Genomic DNA, 21,721 nt, shown 5'->3' on the forward strand with positions numbered 1-21,721 from the left:
AGGAGAAACTGAGTTGAATAATTTGGTACACTGTTTAGACTGAGCACATCTAAGTGAAATATATACGTTGTCATGACGATATAAACTAATGTTTTGCCGATCTGGAGTGCAGGTAATTGTTTTAAAAGCGTTATGAAATGTGATAGTGTGTCATCTCCAGTGTCGAGAACCACGTAGCTGTAACCCGTTCCTACACGATTTCCGGATTTCACAGATGGACCACTTAGAAGTTAAATCATGGGGAAATGTTTTATTTTACCCACCGATAGAACAGAGGCTTTCATCAAATTGACAGTAATGTCATTTTTATTTCTGGTGGTGGATTATCCCTTTAAGCATCAGAGTCACTACTTGCATTTTCTGTCATCTATACGTCATTGATTGTTTCTTTAGGCCCCTAAAGCTGGTCATACATTACACCATTTTAAACAGCGATTTTGCCTGATTTGGGATCTACAACAAATTTCTGGGATCACAGGCGTCACAGGCTCCGACCAAGACCTCTTCGCTTGCATAATGTGAATGCGAGCGGGTGAAAGATGTGCGATTATTGGTCTTTCACTCTTCTGGTCCACATCTTAGGTCCCGATGCTTTTTCTGACATGCCTGATATTTTTGGTCGTATCTTGTGTAGTGAGGAGGGTGCTACGATTGGACTTGCAACTTCTGCAACCTGTCCTCCGTTGCCCGGCTACAGAGTAGGAGGCGGGCCACGACACATCTGGAAATAGCAGGACAGGGAGTGGTCAAGTAATGTGAGCACACTCCTGTAATCTGAGCAGACCGGACGCAGACTTCAGGATGACAACATTATGCAGACAATTCACATAATGTGAGTGCTTCAACGATGAAAAAGATTTTTGTCGTCGACTAATGTATGGCTAGCTTCAGAGGCCTATAAGCGTTTGCACAGGTAATTGTATACATGTGTAATCAGAACCATGAGAGTGAAGTAGGGGATTGAAAGGTTGTGTGTGTTTACAAAGAGCCCTGGGGTTTTTGAAGGATGCATGAAAGAGCACAAACACAAAGCTTATCTTTGTTGGTCGGTCTGTCGTCTGTCTGTCTGCCTGGTCCTGGTAATGGAACAAGAGAGAGTCCTAAGAGGGAGAACACTGTTACCGTACGGTACATGATTATTTAGAGTGGCAGTGGATTCTCTTCTCTTGTGTGTGTGTCATACTGAGCCCACATCCAAAGGCCAACCACCCTTCCTTTCTCCTCCTCTGGGATTGTGAGATGAAGGGCCTGGGCCTTGCAGAGTTTCATTTGTCTTCTGGACTGTGGGTGTTTTCTTTGGGAAATAAGAGGTCTGTTTTTGTGGGCTGTTTCGAGTGGGGCCAGTGGCCATTGCAGAAGCACACACACTGTTCATCATTGGCCTACACAGAGGGTTATAGAGAGGGTCAGTGTGATCATACACACTGAAACCGATAGAGTAATTACTTATTGCAGTTTATTGACTTGTTATGCTTCTACTGTTAATGTTATGAAGGTTATGTCCTGTCACATTCATTTTTATGATAGATGTAGGATCGTAATTTGATCACCCTGTTGCAGGAGAACCTGCAACGCAGGAAATGTAAAACGTATAGTGTATTTGAGATTGAAAACATTTCCAATTTCACACTTGATTTTCTTTTACTGTATGAGAAATCAATGAACCCCCTAAAAAAATACTTTATATAAATATTATAATCCACATTTCCTGTTGTAGCAGGATTATTTTCCTGCTGTAGCAAACTGGCTCACATTAAGATCCTACATCTGTATTTTATATGATGCCTCATCTTTAATTTAAGTTTGTCCCTGATTGGGTGTTTGTTTGTTGTCATCATGTCCCCAACACCCTGGTCATTAAATAAGTACTCAAACAGAAAATTAATATTTATGAATTTTAATCTGAGTAAACAATTATTTACACACATGCCACGAACTCAAAACACACCCTGCACCTGCAACTCTTCTTCGCAATGCAAATAATTTTACAACTAACCAGAACATTTGTGAACTGAATATTGTATTGGTGTCTGTATAAATGTTCCACTGAATAACTCTCTTGAATAGGCTGTCCCTGGCTTTTCAACTATTTGGAACTAACCAAAACATGATTGATTGTTGTGTCTATGTAAAGTTTCAACTGAATGACGTGTCTCTCTCTTGAAAAGGCTGTTCCTGTCGAGCCCACGAGATGCCACTGCCAGCAGCACAGGGATGTGGAAAGTGTGACGGTGACCTACCATGACAAGGCCACACAGACTCCACCGTGGAGGGGACATGCTGTGAGTGCTGCTTCCTGTGTGTGTGTGTGTGTGTGTGTGTGTGTGTATATATGAGAGTGACCCCACTGTCAGGTCCTGATCACATTCACGGTTGGCCACTCGATTTCAAATCAAATTTTATTGAGTAGACCTTACTGTGAAATGCTTACTTACAAGCCCTTAACCAACAATGGAGTTCAAGAAATAGAGTTAAGAAAATATTTACTAAATATAATAAGAACCACAATAATATGCGGGGGTACAGGTTAGTCGAGGTAAAGTGACTGCATAGACTTTATTCTTCATACTGTTTTTATTTGGATTTTCACCATGCAAGTGTAACCTATTCCAAGTCATCTTCTCTGTAGAAGGCTGTGAATCATGTAGAGCTCTTCTAAAGCTCAATAACCTTTTATACTGTAGCTGCTAAAGGACACCTAATAGAGTGGCTCCGCTAGGTAGGTGTCCTTTTGTCACTCTGTACAAACTCAATGACATCCAGTGCGCTCTTCAAGCCTCTTGCCTCTGCCACATGATGGACACGCGGCATGTTCCACCTGTGAGGCAGTCGGTTGGAGCAGGACAGATACCTGCCTGGCACTATACTGTGGTGCTGTCGGTCTGTGTTCTCTGATGAAAAGGGGCCCCCCTGGGCAGCCTGGTAAATCCCAGGACTATCACTAATGACAGTGTGTACATCTCCTGGCCCAGATAAACCAGGGGCGCCCAGAGCAAAGCAGCACCGAGGCTAAAATGCTCCGACGGCAATAACATGGAAATTGCCTTGGCACGCCGCTAGCCGCCACCCCAGTGATGGAGAGGCTTGTTGGGATAGGCAGCGGCACAAGCCTGATTAGATTTGAAAAAGAAGGCTCTGCTTGAAATATGTCCTGCAATAACGCAGCGCAGGGGTCTAATTTTTACACCTGGCCGAAGGACACCAGCATACCGATGAGAGGCGCCCCCACCACAAAGCGGGCGGCAGGGAGAGGTGGTGCTCAATCATGGATACCACACTTTTGGTCACCTTTTTGTCCCATCATGATTTATTCACCCTCCTGCGTTTAGAGTAAAGTGTGGAGGGGAAACAGTAGGGAAATTGGTTCGGTTCAGATTTACAGCTTCGGTTTCTACCTAACCGGAACAAGGTAATGGACATGTTGTTCCTGGTCGTGTGCAGGGAGGGGTCTGTGTGGTGGGGGTTGATGGAGGGGGCTGGGAGTGTGGCAGGGCACATACGTTTCCGGAGTGCAGGAAGAGATATGAGTACCTGCGAGGCTGCCATAGAGTTCACCAAGCCCAAGGCACACACCTTGCACCTCTTCGCTCTAATTGAATTTGAATTGAATTCGCCAGCGTTCAGACTCACAGATAGATTCGGTCTTTCCCATCTTCTTTCATTTTTCCACCCTGACTTTCCCATCTGTAAGTAACCACTGCAGTTTCGTTTGAAGGGGAAATATGGCATGTGATAGCTCTGACATTTTTTCAGTTATGTGCGAAACGGTGATGACATTATCCCCACTGTCTCAAGATAAGGAAAGAAAGTGTCGCCTCAACTCAAAAAGAACCAAGCAAGCAAATCGACAGGGGCATGTTGACAGTGGCTTGAGAGTACAATGGTTCCTCAATTAAAATGTTTTGAGCTCATGCCGCGACCGTTTGTGGTAGATGGGTGGCAGTTTGTGGTGAATTGCGTCATGCTGTCATTGAACCACACTATCCCAAAAGGGAGAACACTGATCTATCGGTACTCTAAACTCTGGCACAAATGTACTATATTTTCGTAAATGAATAGAGGTGTGAATGTTTCAGTACGAGAGTCTCTCTTTGGTACTAGAGTCCTGCATCAGGCAAAAAACAGAATAGCTGGCGGGTGATCCCAGAGTTGAGAGAGGTAAATACTTGGGTAATTACAATGGGTAAGTACAATGGCGCAATTACACTTGCATCTCTGGGATTCAACACACATTCTGTCTTTTTTAGGGACAAAAAGGGCTCAACTCCAATGATGAAAAAACAAACTTGTCTTCCCTCTGTGAAACGGTCTTCCTCGTCTCGCCCTGCGCGACAGGCTTGACGGACCGCTGGAAACAGCAAGGCATCATGGAGAATGTCTTGACCCCACGAAGAAGACAGAGCTTACTGCATATCAAGCTGGATGTGTTTGTGTTGACAACATTATTCAGAAACTCTAGGGAAACATTTTCCACAGTCTCACAGCTATGCCTGTGTTTACCGGTTTTTAGAGCAAAAATACCAAACCCTAGCAGATTAGTCATAGTACTACTAATCAGTACTGATAATTTAAACTGGCAACAATGTTTTGATGGAGGGATAGGGAGAAAGAGGCAGCATAGTAATGAGCTCGTGAAATTATGCTTTCTTCCAGACTGCAGAGAAACCGGCATCAACCATAATGAACACGATTGATTTGTGTTGGCAGTACACAAATAATGCATCCCTGCCCCCCAAAGCAAAGCTAAACTCAACACCCAGCCGATCCTCTCGCACCGAACCTCCCGCAGCTCCAATAACGATACCGGTCACTGCCATGTCAGGGAGCTATGAGTTTACAGGGGAGCCTACTCTTCTTCTGTCATCTTCCTCCCCCATATTGAATCACTCCCTGGCAGGTGCGTCTGAGCTGGAGGAGTGCAAGTGTAATTGTGTTGTACAGGGAGACATTGCAAGCACCCTGGCTGGGAATTGATTTAGTGGCGCCGCATAGTTGGTGTAGCAAATGGGAAATAGGCTGGTGACTCCAGAGAGTTGGGAGTGTGGCTGTCCTGTACCAGAGCTGGGCCCCATCCCAGCAGTGTTTTCTCAATTTGTGTGGGGTGTGGGGACAGTCCCACTGGACCACATGTCTGTGTCCTGCGTTTGAGAGGATGATGCTGTAATTTACAGCATGGTGTAACGGTTTTGACTTGAGGTTATTATTTATAGGGGTCCCAGGTAGGTTGGGTGTTGGTTTTCTCTGGTGAGTCCCATCTGATGAGTCCCATCTGGTCCGTCAAGTCTACACCAATACAAAGAACTTATGTAAAAGTCAGGATGGAAATACACTTTTCATAAACCCTTAAAACATTGGAAAGAACTTCAAAAACAACTGTATTCTATTTGCGTGGGTTGTATTACCAACATAAATGATCACACACACAAAACAATATAACAAATAATGAGCTCTGGTTCCTCCATGAATGTCCTGTACCTTTGGCCTAAAAAGAGTCCATCCCGGTAAAGAAGTTCAGGGATGCGCCCTATTGGAAGGAGAAGCACTGAGACGGTTCAGAAAAATTCAGGGCCATCACAATGGTCTTCACTGACGCACACACACACACACACACACACACACACACACACACACACACACACACACACACACACACACACACACACACAAAGGCATACACATCAATCCATGATTCTATTCCATATCTGAAATCCTTACATGCCAGGATGCCTCCAGGCCTCTTGAAATGCCATCCCTGTGTGTCTTTGTGTGTGTGAATTGAGATGCATCGCTCACTGACCATGGCTGGGTTTTATCCTCCCTGCCTCTCTCTCTGTTCTCCGGTGTGTGTGTGTGTGTCACCTCCTGTGGTGTTCGTCTTCTCTCTGGACAGGTTGTTCGGCCTGCTCCTTTCCTCTCTCCCTGGCAGCACTCGCACCAGAGGATCCCACGGGCATGCATGCCCCACCACAGCAGACAGAGTGAGTCCTTAACAGTGCCCTCATCCCATCCCGCCCCTTACCTCTCGCCCACCATACCCTATAGAGCCTCAACGCCATGCCCCCATGCCATCACCCTGCCACCCTGCTACAGTCCCTGGAATCTTAGCGCATCAAGCTGGCTGGCTACACCCCCTCCCACCCCAGACAATCAAGGATGTGCAAACTCTGTATTTTTCCAGCTAGTTGCCATAGTTTTCTATCCTCTTCAGCTAGACCTCACTTTGCTGCCTGAATTGATCACTGTGGATTCTTTCTCTGATATTGTCTACATGTCAGCATCACAAGCCACTTTTGTAGTCTTCAAGCTGGCTGACATGTTAAAGGGCTCTTTCAATACTTGACCAGTAGAGCAGACTGGAGAGCCACAACCTGCCTTAGTAGTAATCTCTCTAGCACCCACTGGTATTGTGTAGCCTTGGCGTTTCATTAAAATAACTCACGAGAACTCCCGTGCTCCAGTCTCCTCACCAGAGTCTATAAACGCAGTGAGAGCACAGTTACACCCACAATAAGCTGAAAAATGGGTCAAGACGAAAAAGAATGCAAAGAGAGAATCTCGCTCCACTAATTCATTCCGTTCTTGCCCTTTGATCTCTCTCTGTGGGACTTGGTAGACGCCTGTTGCCAAGGACTAGGGGGGCAGTATCCCTCATCACAGGCCTAAAAATTTCCCCAGCCTTTGTTTCTCCTCATCCTTCCATCCCCTCATTCATCTCGCCATCCCTGCCCCCAATCAGCCGCTCCCTACCCATCACGCGCGGTGGAACAGTGGGGCCTTGATCCCACACATTTCAATTAAGAGATACTCCACGCACATCTGCTAATGAGTGAAGAGCGCCCTTGGTAATTGAACTCAAGTTTTTATTTCATGTATTTTTTTACCTATCTGTGGGCGACAGTGCGACACTGTGTGAGTGTGCGTGCGTTCTATGCATGGTGTGAGTGTTTGTTCTGTTTTGTGTTTGTGCTGTGAGTGTATATGATTTGAAATCGAGCATCTGACGTAATTATGGGAGATTTTATTTTGGGGTTTCCGAGATTAATGACCAACTGACAGCCTTCAATTACTGTTGCCGGCAGTTATCTTCTTCAGTTACTTTCTCTGCTCCCTGGTTGCCCCCCCAAAATATCTATGACATCACTCAACCAATGAGTTTCTGGGGGGAGATGTATGAGAAATTATACTAATGAGATTAGTGAAGTCTCCACCTTAACAGAAACTCTCAGCCAAAGCATGGTCCAAATGTCCCCTTCCGAAATTCACCTGCAAAATTGCAACAAACAGCACAGGTAGATAGCAATAATAAGGTAGAGGAAAAACAAAAAGAACTGTAGGAACTTATTCAAGAACAATTAAGTGTAATTTATGACAAAAATAAAGTGAAAAATGTAAGAGAAATTTCTTGAATATTCAACATAGAATTGAGTTTACAGAAAATCCTAACAAATTACATGTTATGTTTTCTTTTCAGTCCCCTCCATCTCTCTTGAATTATCTTAACTGTAAGTTATTTATTCCAAATAATAATGTAAAATTAACAACTGTACAGAAAGACCTTTGTGAAGGCCAATTTACAGAGGAGGGACTTCTTTAGGCAATTAAATCCTTTCAGCCCGGAAAAATCCCAGGGCTTGATGGCATAACGGTAGAGCTATATCAAACCTTTTTATTTATTTTTACCAGATATTGTTCATTCTGATCAGACAGGTTTTTTACATGGACAATACATTGGCGATAATATACTACAATTATTTGAAACAATAGAACAATATGAAACATCAAAGAAACCAGATTTTCATAGCAGATTTGGAAAAGGCTTTTGATAAAGTATGACTAGAATTTGTATATACACTACCGGTCAAAAGTTTTAGAACACCTACTCATTCAAGGGTTTTTCTTTATTTTTTACAATTTTCTACATTGTAGAAAAAATTGTCATACACTCCATTCATCATAGTTGTAGACTGTTCTCTCTGCTACCGTACGGCAAGCGGTACTGGAGCCCCAAGTCTAGGTCTTCTCAACAGCTTCTACCCCCAAGCCATAAGACTCCTGAACAGCTAATCCAATGGCTACCCAGACTATTTGCTTTGCCCCCCCCCTCTTTTACTCTGCTGCTATTCTCTGTTTATTATCTATGCATAGTCAGTTTAACTCTACCTACATGTACATATTACCTCAACTAACTGGTGCACCTGCACATTGACTCTGTACCGGTACCCCCTGTATGTAGCCTCGCTATTGTTATTTTACTGCTGCTCTTTAATTACTTGTTGCTTTTATTTCTTATTTTTTACTTAACATGTATTTTTCTTAAAACGTCATTGTAGGTTAATGGCTTGTAAGTAAGCATTTCACTGTAAGCTCTACACCTGTTGTATTTGGCACATGTTACAAATAAGATTTGATATGAAAATATATTTTGTATTTGAGATTCTTCAAATAGCCACCCTTTGCCTTGATGACAGCTTTGCACACTCTTGGTATTCCCTCAACCAGCTTCAGCTGGAATACTTTTCCAACAGTCTTGAAGTCATTCCCACATATGCTGAGCACTTGTTGGCTGCTTTTTCTTCACTCTGCGGTCCGACTCATCCCAAATCATCTCACTTTGGTTGAAGTCGGGTGATTGTGGAGGCCAGGTCATCTGATGCAGCACTCCATCACTCTCCTTCTTGGTCAAATAGCCCTTACACAGCCTGGAGGTGTGTTGGGTCATTGTCCTGTTGAAAAACAAATTATAGTCCTACTAAGCACAAACCAGATGGGGTGGCGTATCGCTGCAGAATGCTGTGGTACCCATGCTGGTTAAGTGTGCCTTGAATTCTAAATAAATCACAGACATTGTCACCAGCAAAGCACCTCCACACCTCATGCCTTACAGTGGGGAAATACACATGCGGAGGTCATCCGTTCACCCACACCGTGTCTCACAAAGACATGTCGGTTGGAACCAAAAATCTCCAATTAGGAGTCCAGACGAAAGGACAAATTTCCACCGGTCCATTGCTCGTGTATCTTGGCCCAAGCAAGTCTCTTCTTATTATTGGTGTCTTTTATTTGTGGCTTCTTTGCAGCAAATCAACCATGAAGGTCTGATTCACACAGTCTTCTCTGAACAGTTGATGTTGAGATGTGTCTGTTAATGAACTTATCCTCTGCAGCAGAGGTAACTCTAGATCTTCCATTCCTGTGGCGGTCCTCATGAGAGCCAGTATCATCATAGCGTAATGATGGACTGTCATTTCTCTTTGTTTATTTGAGCTGTTCTTGCCATAATATGGACTTGATGTTTTACCAAATACGGCTATCTTCTGTATACCACCCATGCCTTGTCACAACACAACTGATTTGCTCAAACACATTAAGAAGGAAAGATATTCCACAAAATAACTTTTAAGAAGGCACACCTGTTAATTGAAATGCATTCCAGGTGACTACCTCATGATGCTGGTTGAAAGAATATCAAGAGTGTGCAAAGCTGTCATCAGTGCAACGGGTGGCTATTTGAAAAATCTCAAATATAAAATATATTTTAATTTGTTTATCACTTTTTTGTTACTACCTGATTTAAAAAAAAAATTACCTTTATTTAACCAGGCAAGTCAGTTAAGAACTAATTCTTATTTTCAATGACAGCCTAGGAACAGTGGGTTAACTGCCTGTTCAGGGGCAGAACGACAGATTTGTACCTTGTCAGCTCGGGGGTTTGAACTTGCAACCTTCCGGTTACTAGTCCAACGCTCTAACCACTAGGCTACCCTGCCGACCCATGTAATGCTGGGAGGTAGATGTTCAGTCTCCACCGTCCTCAGCTTTTCTCCACCGAACAAAGAAACAAGATGTCATTTATAACCCCCCACCCTAAACTGTGTTTGACTGGGCAAATGGGCAAATTACATATACCCTGCTCCAGACTCAATTTACACACCAATGAAAACGTGGCATATGTAGTGCTGAGTCCAGGACTCACGTCCCACAGAATCTAAACAGATATTGAACTGAAAACCAACTCCTATTGATCGTTAATTCTAGTACTCTCGTCCTCTGCGTTGTATTTATCTTCAAAATATTATTATAGTATCATCATCTTCGAAATGCAAGAGAAAGGCCATAATGTAATATTCTAACCCAGGCGCAATTTAAATGTCTACTGAAGATCTTGTACAGCGCTGTGTACTACTCACAGAACTACATTCACAGAACTGTGCAAACTGGCTCTAACCAGAATAGAAAGAGGAGTGGGAGGCCCTGGTGCACATTTGAGCAAGAGACAAGTACATTAGTGTCTAGTTTGAGAAACACAAACCAGCATCCCGGAGTCGCCTCTTCACTATTGACGTTGAGATTGGTGTTTTGCAGGTACTATTTAATGAAGCTGCCAGTTGAGGACTTGTGAGGCGTCTGTTCCTCAAACTAGACTCTCTAATGTACTTGTCCTTTTGATGAGTTGTGCACCGGGGCCTCCCACTCCACTTTCTATTCTGGATAGAGCCAGTTTGCGCTGTTCTGTGAAGGGAGTAGTACACAGCGTTGTATGAGATCTTCAGTTTCTTGGCAATTTCTCGCATGGAATAGCCTTCATTGCTCAGAACAAGAATAGACTGACGAGTTTCAGAAGAAAGGGTTTCGTGTCTGGCCATTTTGAGCCTGTAATCCAACCCACAAATGCTGATACTCCAGATACTCAACTAGTCTAAAGAAGGCCCATCTTATTGCTTCTTTAATCAGTACAGCAGTTTTCAGCTGTGCTAACATAATTCAAAAAAAGGTTTTTCTAATGATCAATTAGCCTTTTAAAATTATAAACTTGGATTAGCTAACACAACGTGCCACTGGAACACAGGAGTGGTGGTTGCTGATAATGGGCCTCTGTACGCATATGTAGATATATCATAAAATATCTGCCGGTTCCAGCTACAATAGTCATTTACAACATGAACAATATCTACAGTGTATTTCTGATCAATTTGATGTTATTTTAATGGAATAAATGTGCTTTTCTTTCGAAAACAAGGCCATTTCTAAGTGACCCCAAACTTTTGAACAGTGTATATATTCTGGTATTGTTCCCCGTGTAGCTTGTCTCTGGTCACATGTTCAGGAATGGCTGAAAAATCACAACATGCCCTCAACAGTAACCATACGAATAGCAGTGTTGGACGATTTGGAAAACCATAGTCAATACACAAATTCAAATATTAATCTTAACTTACAATCTGTAGATACATTGCGATTTAGAATGTTTCAGAATTCATGTAAGACACAACACAGTTGAAAAATATATGACCCATGGAAATGAAGACGGTGGATTGGGCAGAGCGTAGCTATAGAGGTGGCATTAAAAAGCTCATGATCTGTAATAGTTATTACTGAAAACACTAATGTCTACCGGAGATTTCTGAATACTATCGATCTAAAATGTAATGTGTATATCCAAAAAACTGTGCATAAGAGTACCATTTATGTAAAATATACAGCCGATTTTGCAGATTTTCCCTACTTACAAAGCATGTAGAGGTCTGTAATTTTTATCATAGCTACACAACTGTGAGAGACGGAATCTAAAACAAAAATCCAGAAAATCACATTGTATGATTAAGTAATTAATTTGCATTTTATTGCATGACATAAGTGTTTGATACATCAGAAAAGCAGAACTTAATATTTGGTACAGAAACCTTTGTCTGCAATTACAGAGATCATACGTTTCCTGTAGTTCTTGACCAGGTTTGCACACACTGCAGCAGGGATTTTGGCCCACTCCTCCATACAGACCTCCAGATCCTTCAGGTTTCGGGGCTGTCGCTGGGTAATACGGACTTTCAGCTCCCTCCAAAGATGTTCTATTGGGTTCAGTCTGGAGACTAGCTAGTCCACTCCAGGACCTTGAGATGCTTCTTACGGAGCCACTCCTTAGTTGCCAATGGCTGTGTGTTTCGGGTCGTTGTTATGCTGGAAGACCCAGCCACGACCCATCTTCAATGCTCTTACTGAGGGAAGGAGGTTGTTGGCCAAGATCTCGCGATACATGGCCCCATCCATCCTCCCCTCAATAAGGTGCAGTCGTCCTGTCCCCTTTGCAGAAAAGCATCCCCAAAGAATGATGTTTCCACCTCCATGCTTCACGGTTGGGATGATGTTCTTGGGGTTGTACTCATCCTTCTTCTTCCTCCAAACACGGCGAGTGGAGTTTAGCCAAAAAGCTCTATTTTTGTCTCATCAGACCACATGACCTTCTCCCATTCCTCCTCTGGATCATCCAGATGGTCATTGGCAAACTTCAGACGGGCCTGGACATGCGCTGGCTTGAGCAGGGTGACCTTGCGTGCTCTGCAGGATTTTAATCCATGACGGCGTAGTGTGTTACTAATGGTTTTCGTTGAGACTGTTGTCCCAGCTCTCTTCAGGTCATTGACCAGGTCCTGCCGTGTAGTTCTGGGCTGATCCCTCACCTTCCTCATGATCATTGATGCCCCACAAGGTGAGATCTTGCATGGAGCCCCAGACCGAGGGTGATTGACCATCATCTTGAACTTCTTCCATTTTCTAATAATTGCGCCAACAGTTGTTGCCTTCTCACCAAGCTGCTTGCCTATTGTCCTGAAGCCCATCCCAGCCTTGTGCAGGTCTACAATTTTATCCCTGATGTCCTTACACAGCTCTCTGGTCTTGGCTATTGTGGAGAGGTTGGAGTCTGTTTGATTGAGTGTGTGGACAGGTGTCTTTTATACAGGTAACGAGTTCAAACAGGTGCAGTTAATACAGGTAATGAGTGGAAAACAGGAGGGCTTCATAAAGAAAAAGTAACAGGTTTGTGAGAGCCGGAATTCTTACTGGTTGGTAGGTGATCAAATACTTATGTCATGCAAATTAATTACTTAAAAATCATACAATGTGATTTTCTGGATTTTTGTTTTAGATTCCGTCTCTCACAGTTGAAGTGTACCAATGATAACAATTACAGACCTCTACATGCTTTGTAAGTAGGAAAACCTGCAAAATCGTCAGTGTATCAAATACTTGTTCTCCCCACTGTATATGTAACAAAAAAGCTGTGAAAATTAAAATGGGAAACAAAGTTACTTTTGTCCTCTGAAGAGGGACAATAAAGAGGGATAGATGGGACAATAAAGACAAGAAATACAAAAACACCTGCTAAATGATTTGTCCAAATGATCAAAGTTCTTCGTATTCCACAGTCTGTTGAGACTATACGATGCCGTCCTATGTTACCTGCTTCTGTACACGAGAGATTAGTGCATCATTGAATACATCCATTAAACAGCACAGAATGCCTATTTCTGAATGGTACCAAACATGCCTGAGTGCGTATGGTACAGATGTACCGAACATTCGTGTGTCTATGGTACACATGTAGTGATGCCTGTGTGTGTATTAGGGTTGGGCTGATATATTATTAAATAAATGGAATATCGTGATATTTGACATTGTTGATATTGTGGAGTGCAAGACGATATATAATGACGATACTCTATTTGAACTTTACAAATCAAAACTGTATCATTGTGTTGAAAATGAAGTCTAAATAGATTAACTAAGACTTATTTTTTCACCAAAAGAAGATTATTTAATGAGAATGCAACCATAATATCATAAATAAGGACAAAAATGGCACAGCCTTGAATTTTGTAGTCATTAACGGCAGAGCTTTTATAGTGTGTAATGTACACATGTAACAAACATGAGTCTTGTTGTGTGTAGAACGTGTGTGTGTGAATGGATCTTTGAAAATCAATGGTTGCAGAATGGACTGGTGACCCTCTATCCATTCCAGTCTCCTGTCACTCTAACCTGAATCACTCTCTTCCTCTCTCTCTCTCTTCTTCCTTGTTGTTTCTCTCCCTCTGCCTCTCCCACACTGCCCTTGGCAAGGAGTGGAACAGCTAGTGCATTACTTCAGAGATACGGCGTGGTACAGTAGCCTTTCAGATTTCTTTTAACCCCTCCCTTTTCTCCATTCCCTCCATCCATCCTGTCTGCATGATGAGGAATGCCTGGTCCTGGTCTGATGATTCCCATATCTGTCCTGTGTCTGGCGTTGTTGTCCCTCCCTGGCACATTCCCACTCTGAACAGTCCATCTGTAGTGTTTCTGTCAGACCATCCTGCATCGCCTGCAATTCACATCTTCTTCCTCCTACACTCTTCATCTTCCACCCTCCCTCCCTCTCTCTCTCTCTGTCTCGGTCTCTGTCTCTCTCTCTGTCTCTCTCTCTCTGTCTGCCTCTCTGTCTCTCTGTCTTCCAATTCCCTCCACCTTCTCCCCTACATGTCTGGCCTTGCATCCCTCCACCTTTCTACATTTTACTCTGTATTTATTTAGTAGCTGCTTCTTTCCAGAGTGATTTTATAATCCAGTCCGATTTATTTAGGTACTCTGCTGTTTGGCTAAATACAGACAGTGGCATCTGCTTCCAAGTAGATAGATTTAACCACAATAAACTGGATCTGCCTGATAACATGGAATATTCATGCCTGAACATTTTCTGGAAAACAAAATCTATACTGTGACTGATTTGAACAAATATACTGAACAAAAATATGAGTGCAACATGCATTTGACTGAGTTACAGTTCATATAAGGAAATCAGTCAATTGGAATACATAACGCCTTATTCTATGGATTTCACTTAGAAATTTGGATTTCACTTACATGCACTTAGATTGAAGTCATTAACTTGTTTTTGAACCACTCCACACCTTTCTTGTTAACAAACTATAGTTTTGGCAAGTCGGTTAGGACATCTACTTTTTAAAATTTTTCCAACAATTGTTTACAAACAGATTGTTGACTTATAACTCACTGTATCACAATTCCATTGGGTCAGAAGTTTACATAATTTAAGTTGACGGTGCCTTTAAACAGCTTTGAAAATTCCCGAAAATTATGTCATGGCTTTAGAAGCTTCTGATATGCTAATTGACATCATTTGAGTCAACTGGAGGTGTACCTGTGGATGTATTTCAAGGCCTACCTTCAAACTCAGTGCCTCTTTGCTTGACATCATGGGAAATTCAAAAGGAATCAGCAAAGATCTCAGAAAAAAAATTGCAGACCTCCACAAGTCTGTTTCATCCTTGGGAGCAATTTCCAAATTCCTGAAGGTACCACGTTCATCTGTACAAACAATAATACACAAGTATAAACACCATGGGACCACGCAGCCGTCATACCGCTCAGGAAGGAGATGTCTTCTAGAGATGAATGTACTTTGGTGCAAAAAGTGCAAATGAATCCCAGAACAACAGCAAAGGACCTTGTGAAGATGCTGGAGGAAACAGGTACAAAAGTCTGTATCCACAGTAAAGCGAGTCCTATATCGACATAACCTGAAAGGCCGCTCAGCAAGAAAGAAGGCTTTCGACTCTGTCAATCACCATATTCTTATCGGCAGATTCAGTAGCCTCGGTTTTTCTAATGACTGCCTTGCCTGGTTCTCCAACTACTTTGCAGACAGAGTTCAGTGTGTCAAATCGGAGGGCATGTTGTCCGGTCCTCTGGCAGTCTCTATGGGGGTGCCACAGGGTTCAATTCATTGGCTGCGGGCGATTCCCTGATCCACCTCTACGCAGACGACACCATTCTGTATACTTCTGGCCCTTCCTTGGACACTGTGCTATCTAACCTCCAAACGAGCTTCAATGCCATACAACACTCCTTCAGTGGCCTCCAACTGCTCTTAAAACGCTAGTAAAACCAAATGCATGCTTTTCAACCGTACCTAGGTGTCTGGCTAGACTGTAAACTCTCCTTCCAGACTCATATCAAACATCTCCAATCCAAAATAAAATCTAGAATCGGCTTTCTATTTCGCAACAAAGCCTCCTTCACTCACGCCGCCAAACTTACCCTAGTAAAACCGACTATCCTACCGATCCTCGACTTTGGCGATGTCATCTACAAAATGGCTTCCAATACTCTCCTCCGCAAACTGGATACAGTTTCACAGTGCCATCCGCTTTGTTACTAAAGCACCTTATACCACCCACCACTGCGACCTGTATGCTCTAGTCGGCTGGCCCTTGCTACATATTCGTCGCCAGACCCACTGGCTCCAGGTCATCTACAAGTCCTTGCTAGGTACAGCTCCGCCTTATATCAGTTCACTGGTCACGATGGCAACACCCACCCGTAAGCATGTGCTCCAGCAGGTGTAACTCACTGATCATCCCTAAAGCCAACACCTCATTCGGCCGCCTTTCCTTCCAGTTCTCTGCTGCCTGTGACTGGAACGAATTGCACAAATCATTGAAGTTGGAGACTTTTATCTCCCTCACCAACTTTAAACATCTGCTATCTGAGCAGCTAAACGATCGCTGCAGCTGTACGTAGTCTATCGGTAAATAGCCCACCCAGTTTACCTACCTCATCCCCATACTGTTTTTATTTATGTACTTTTCTGCTCTTTTGCACACCAATATCTCTACCTGCACATGACCATCTGATCATTTATCACTCCAGTGTTAATCTGCTAAATTGTAATTATTCGCCTACCTCCTCATGCCTTTTGCACACAATGTATATAGACTCTTTTTTTTCTTCTAATGTGTTATTGACTTGTTTATTGTTTACTCCATGTGTAACTCTGTTGTCTGTTCACCCTGCTATGCTTTATCTTGGCCAGGTCGCAGTTGTAAATGAGAACTTGTTCTCAACTAGCCTACCTGGTTAAATAAAAAAATAAGCCACTGCTCCAAAACTGCCATAGAAAAGCCAGACTACGGTTTGCAACTGGCATCGGGACAAAGATTGTACTTTTTGGAGAAATGTCCTCTGGTCTGATGAAACAAAAATAGAACTGTTTGTCCATAATGACCATCATTATGTTAAGAGGAAAAAGGGGGAGGCTTGCAAGCCGAAGACCACCATCCCAACTGTGAAGCACGGGGGTGGCAGCATCATGTTGTGGGGGTGCTTTGCTGCAGGAGGGACTAGTGCACTTCACAAAATAGATGGCATCATGGATATATTGAAGCAACATCGCAAAACATCAGTCAGGAAGTTAAAGCTTGGTCGCAAATGGGCCCAAGCATACTTCCAATTTTGTGGAAAAATGGCTTAAGGACATCAAAGTCAAGGTATTGGAGTGGCCATCACAAAGCCCTGACCTCAATCCCATAGAAAATTTGTGGGCAGAACAGAAAAAGCGTGTGCGAGCAAGAAGGCCTTACAAACCTGACTCCGTTACACCAGCTCTGTCAGGAAGAATGGGCCAAAATTCACCCAACTTATTGTGGGAAGCTTGTGGAAGGCTACCCGAAACCTTTGACCCATGCACGTAGTCTCTGATTGTGAGGCCGGTTGAGACGTACTGTCAAATTCTCTAAAACAACCTATGGTAAAGAAATGAACATTCAATTCTCTGGCAACAGCTCTGTTGGACATTCCTGAAGTAAGCATGCCAATTCTGTGGCATTGTGTTGTGTGACAAAACTGCACATCTTAGAGTGGCCTTTTGTCCCAGCACTTAACATGTTGCGTTTATATTTTTGTTCAGTGTATGTGTCTCGTCATCCATCACTGCCTCCGTCATGGATCTGAAAAATTGCATTTCCCCCCTCTCCTTTCTATAATTTGAATTACTATTAATTCAATTCAGACATGCGAGAATTAAAATGAAATTGAGAAAGAGAGAGAGAGAGAGAGAGAGAACCCAAGTAGCATGACACAAATTCGATCATAAATTATAAACATATCACATTTGCATAATAAGAGTTTACTTTAATTGAAAAATCTTATTTTAATAGTCCTTGATGGATTGTGAGTGTTTGTCTCATTTTTAAGGTAAAGGGAGAAAAAAAAAGTTATGAAATCTTTTTACGTTGCATGTTGGAATTTACAAGGGTTGAAGTCCTCTGCTTTTGGACTAAAGAGCAGAAACACAGACTTCCTGAAAGAAATTGATGATGTTGATATTGTAGTACTACAGGAAACATGGTGCAGAGGTGTTGTTTCCACTGGCTGTCCACTAAGGTTATAGGGAGATAATCATACCAACCACTAAATTAAAAGGAATCAGACAGGGCAGAGACTCAGGGGGAATGCTAATATGGTATAAATCTGAATCGAATTGATCAAAACAGGAGAATTCTTTATATGGTTAAAAATCAACAAGGAGGCTATCTTGACAGATAAAAACGTCTTCCTCTGTGCCACATACATTCCCCCCTCAGTCACCCTACTTCAATGAAGAGAGTTTCTCCATTCTAGAGGGGGAAATTAGTCACTTTCAGGCCCAAGGCAACGTACTGGTCTGTGGAGACCTGAATGCTAGAACAGCAGAAGAACAAGACACTATTAACAGTCATGGAGATAAACACCTACCAGGAAGCAACAATCTTTCCCTCCCCACATACCCCCATAGAAACTCATCCCTTGGCAGCAGCACTGTAGACTACTTCCTCACAGACCTAAACCCAGAGTCTCTCAGAGCCTTCACAGTCAGCCCACTAACACCTCTCTCAGACCACAGTAAAATCACAGTGTATCTGAGAAGAGCAGAACCCAACCATGAAGCATCACGGCCCAATAAATGACATGGTACAAAACAGGCCTATAGATGGGGTGCAAACAGTACAGACATCTACCAGAAAGCAATTAGCAGCCAAAAAATACAATCTCTCCTGGACAACTTTTTAGCCTTAACATTCTCCTACAGCAATAAAGGTGCACATTTGGCTGTTTGGAACAAACTTTATATTATATAACCTCCGTGGCTAATTTAAAGAAGCATAAGATCAAACCAGAAATAACAGATAATGAAAATGGTTTGATAATGATTGCAAAAATCTAAGAAGGTCATTGAGAAATATATCTAATCAAAAACACAGAGAACCAGACAACAAAACTATACGCCTTCAATATGGGGAAACACTGAAGCAATACAAACACACCCTAAGAACAGAGGAACAGCACATTAGAAATCAGCTGGATGGATTTGAGGAATCCATAGAATCAAACCCCTTCTGGGAGAATTGGAATAAATGAAACAAACCTCATCATGAGGAATTGGCTATCCAAAATGGAGATATGTGGAGAAATCACTTTGCAAACCTCTACTGCAATATAACAAAGAGCCCAGAACAAAAAGATATACAAGAAAAGTTACAAATCCTTGAATCAGCAGTCAAAGACTATCAGAATCCTGTGGATACCCCAATTACAGAAGAATAATTATTGGAAAAACGATGCACTCTCCAACCCAAAAAGGCCTGTTAACCTAAAAAAAACAAATATAATGATATTCCAAAAAAGGTCTGGAAATAAGGATGACAAATATAAATTCTATTTGGACACAGTTCTATTAGAACACACCAAAAACTACACATATCTAGGACTAAATATCAGCAACACAGGTAGCTTTCAAATGGCTGTGAATGAGCTGAGAGACAAAGCAAGAAGAGCATTCTATGCCATTAGAAATTCCAATTAGAATCTGGTTCAAAATGTTTCAATCAGTTATAGAACCAATTGCTCTATATGGCAGTGAAGTATGGGGTCCAATCTCTAATAATGAATTTACCAAATGGGACAAACATCCAAGCGAAATACTGCATGCAGCGTTTTGCAAGACTGTATTGCAAGTGCAAAGAAAAACTCCAAATAACGCATGTAGAGCAGAATTGGGCCAATACACCCTCCTCATTCCAATAGAAAAAAGAGCCATCAAATTTTACAACCATCTAAAAACAACTGACCCCAAAACATTCCATCACACCGCTCTACAATGTCAAGAGATGAAAAAAGAGAAAAATCCGCTTAGCCAGCTGGTTCTGAGGCTCAATTCACCAACTCAAACCAACCCCATAGAGCCACAGGATAACACTCAGAAAATCTGGCCCAACCAAATCATCACAAAACAAAAATTAAAATATATCACCTATTGGAAAGACACCACAAAAAAATTTAAGTATGGGATGGGGTGGACAAGCGGAACACTCTGGATTTGGTAATCGAGAGGTACTCTCCATCCACCCACGCATGCGCTTCAGTGTCCCTGTCTGACTGTGGGAGGGGTGGGGGGGTGGGGGGGGGGGGACAAGGTGAATCCCTCCTTGAAACACCTGCTGGGCTTTATAAACCAGACTCTCCTCCTCTCCAGTGCTGCGTTGGGCTCCAGAAATCCATGTCACCTTTCATTAGCTGCCGCTCCCTAATCCCCCGCGAGTTGTCATCCATTATTTATGAAGCCTCGTCCGAGGTCCAGAAACCTCCCCACCCCCACGTCTTCAGGCGTCATCCCCTCCATCGCAGACATTGAAAAGTGCCTGGCAGTCATAACAGTCTGCTGTCCAGTAAAGGGGGCAGGGGGACATCTTCTTACCTGACTGTCTGGACTCTGGAGGAAAGGGATGTTTTTCCTGTTGAAATAACCCCAGGGCCAACAGAGCAGCATTGACAGTAAAGCCAGAGATCGGCCCCAACAGGTAGCGTCAGGGGGAGTGTGGCGTTGTGTAGAAATGCTGCTTAGCACAGAGCTGGGGGATAGGCTGGGGGGGGAGGTGGTGTAGTATACAGCGGTGGCCACAGGGTGGCAGTGTGGACTAGTGAATTCGTCTCCATAGTCAATGAATGGCGGTGAGAAGAAGAGGGCTGATCTGGCGGAGCTTTGACACGTCTGATCGGCTAAGATGTCGAAGCTCAACGCTAGCCGTGTGAATGTCTCCATACATAGATCTCTGTGCAATGTATCAAAAGGATAACTGCACCTGTGTATGGTTCCGCTCTCCCAGACTTCAGTGTATTGTAACTGAGAATGATGTAATGAAACGGAATGCACTTGTATGATTGCAGACTGTGTGTCGGATCTGTTTAGATCTCTATCTATTGTTAAACTAACATGATAAACACCTCCGAAATAGAAATGAAGTCGTCACCTTGCCTTGCAATTGGGATTTGTTGCTGTTTTTGCAGGTGTAAAAAATAAACATCTTCCACCTGCACTGGCCAGCCTCCCACCTCCCTCCCACCCCCCAAACAGACGAATCATCTGACAGAATAATTCCCTTTGAGTCAGCCAGTCTCGATCTAGTGCTTCCTCTCCACTCTTTCCCTTTCCTCTCTCTCGCTCTCTCGTTCTCACTCTCACTCGTCTTTCTATCATTCTCTCTTATCTCTCTCTTTATCTCTTTCTCTCGATCTCCCTCGTGCTCTCTCTGTCTCATAGTCTGATTGACTGACAGGCGTGTATGAGGCAGGGCTGCCGCCATGTTCCCCATTCAACAAGCTGAAGTGGGCCCCCGATGTGCACAACCTAACCTTTCTCTAATTGAGGATGTGCTGGCATAGCGGCACACCGGGGCACCTTGTTACGCTGGTGCCTGGCGGCCAGACACAGCCCGGAGAGCTACTGTCATCCCATGTCTTCCTTATTTTTCAGCAGCGAAGCGACGTGTGGTATGGTGTTGCGGAGGTGAGCGAGTCGGCAGGCAGGAGGAGGGCTCTTTTGATGGTGACCTCCCCCACCCAGCCTCTGCAGTGGTACATCAGTGATGATAAGTTTAGAGAGAGATGACTACTCTACTGTAGCACGCGGCTTGGCTGCTGTCTCCAAAGAGTGCCCGGAATCAAAGCCCCAATCTCCTACGGTGTTTCATGTGTTGAATGCGCGCAATTAGTTTCTCTCTCTACAGTCATGAAAAAAGGGAGAGGCGCTATAGTACACAGTGTCTAGCCTCGTGGGAATTGTAGACTTGTT

The 21,721-nt window shown here is 43.2% G+C and overlaps 1 protein-coding gene across 4 annotated transcripts in view; it reads left to right on the forward strand.

Annotated features, from left to right (window-relative positions):
* The window catches only part of ccser2b (coiled-coil serine-rich protein 2b), a 113,272-nt gene that overhangs the window by 90,623 nt on the left and 928 nt on the right, over positions 1–21,721 (forward strand). For 2 of the 4 annotated variants that reach the window (XM_020453500.2, XM_020453501.2), the window contains exon 9: positions 2,169–2,282. In XM_020453500.2, coding sequence (XP_020309089.1) covers positions 2,169–2,282 — 114 coding nt within the window. Of the gene's footprint in view, positions 1–2,168; positions 2,283–5,890; positions 5,979–13,896; positions 13,937–21,721 lie in introns of all 4 variants that reach the window. The other 2 variants (XM_031799421.1, XM_031799420.1) reach the window with 2 other exon arrangements.

This window comes from Oncorhynchus kisutch, linkage group LG20, assembly GCF_002021735.2.
Source record: "Oncorhynchus kisutch isolate 150728-3 linkage group LG20, Okis_V2, whole genome shotgun sequence".
Taxonomy (NCBI): Eukaryota; Metazoa; Chordata; class Actinopteri; order Salmoniformes; family Salmonidae; genus Oncorhynchus; species Oncorhynchus kisutch.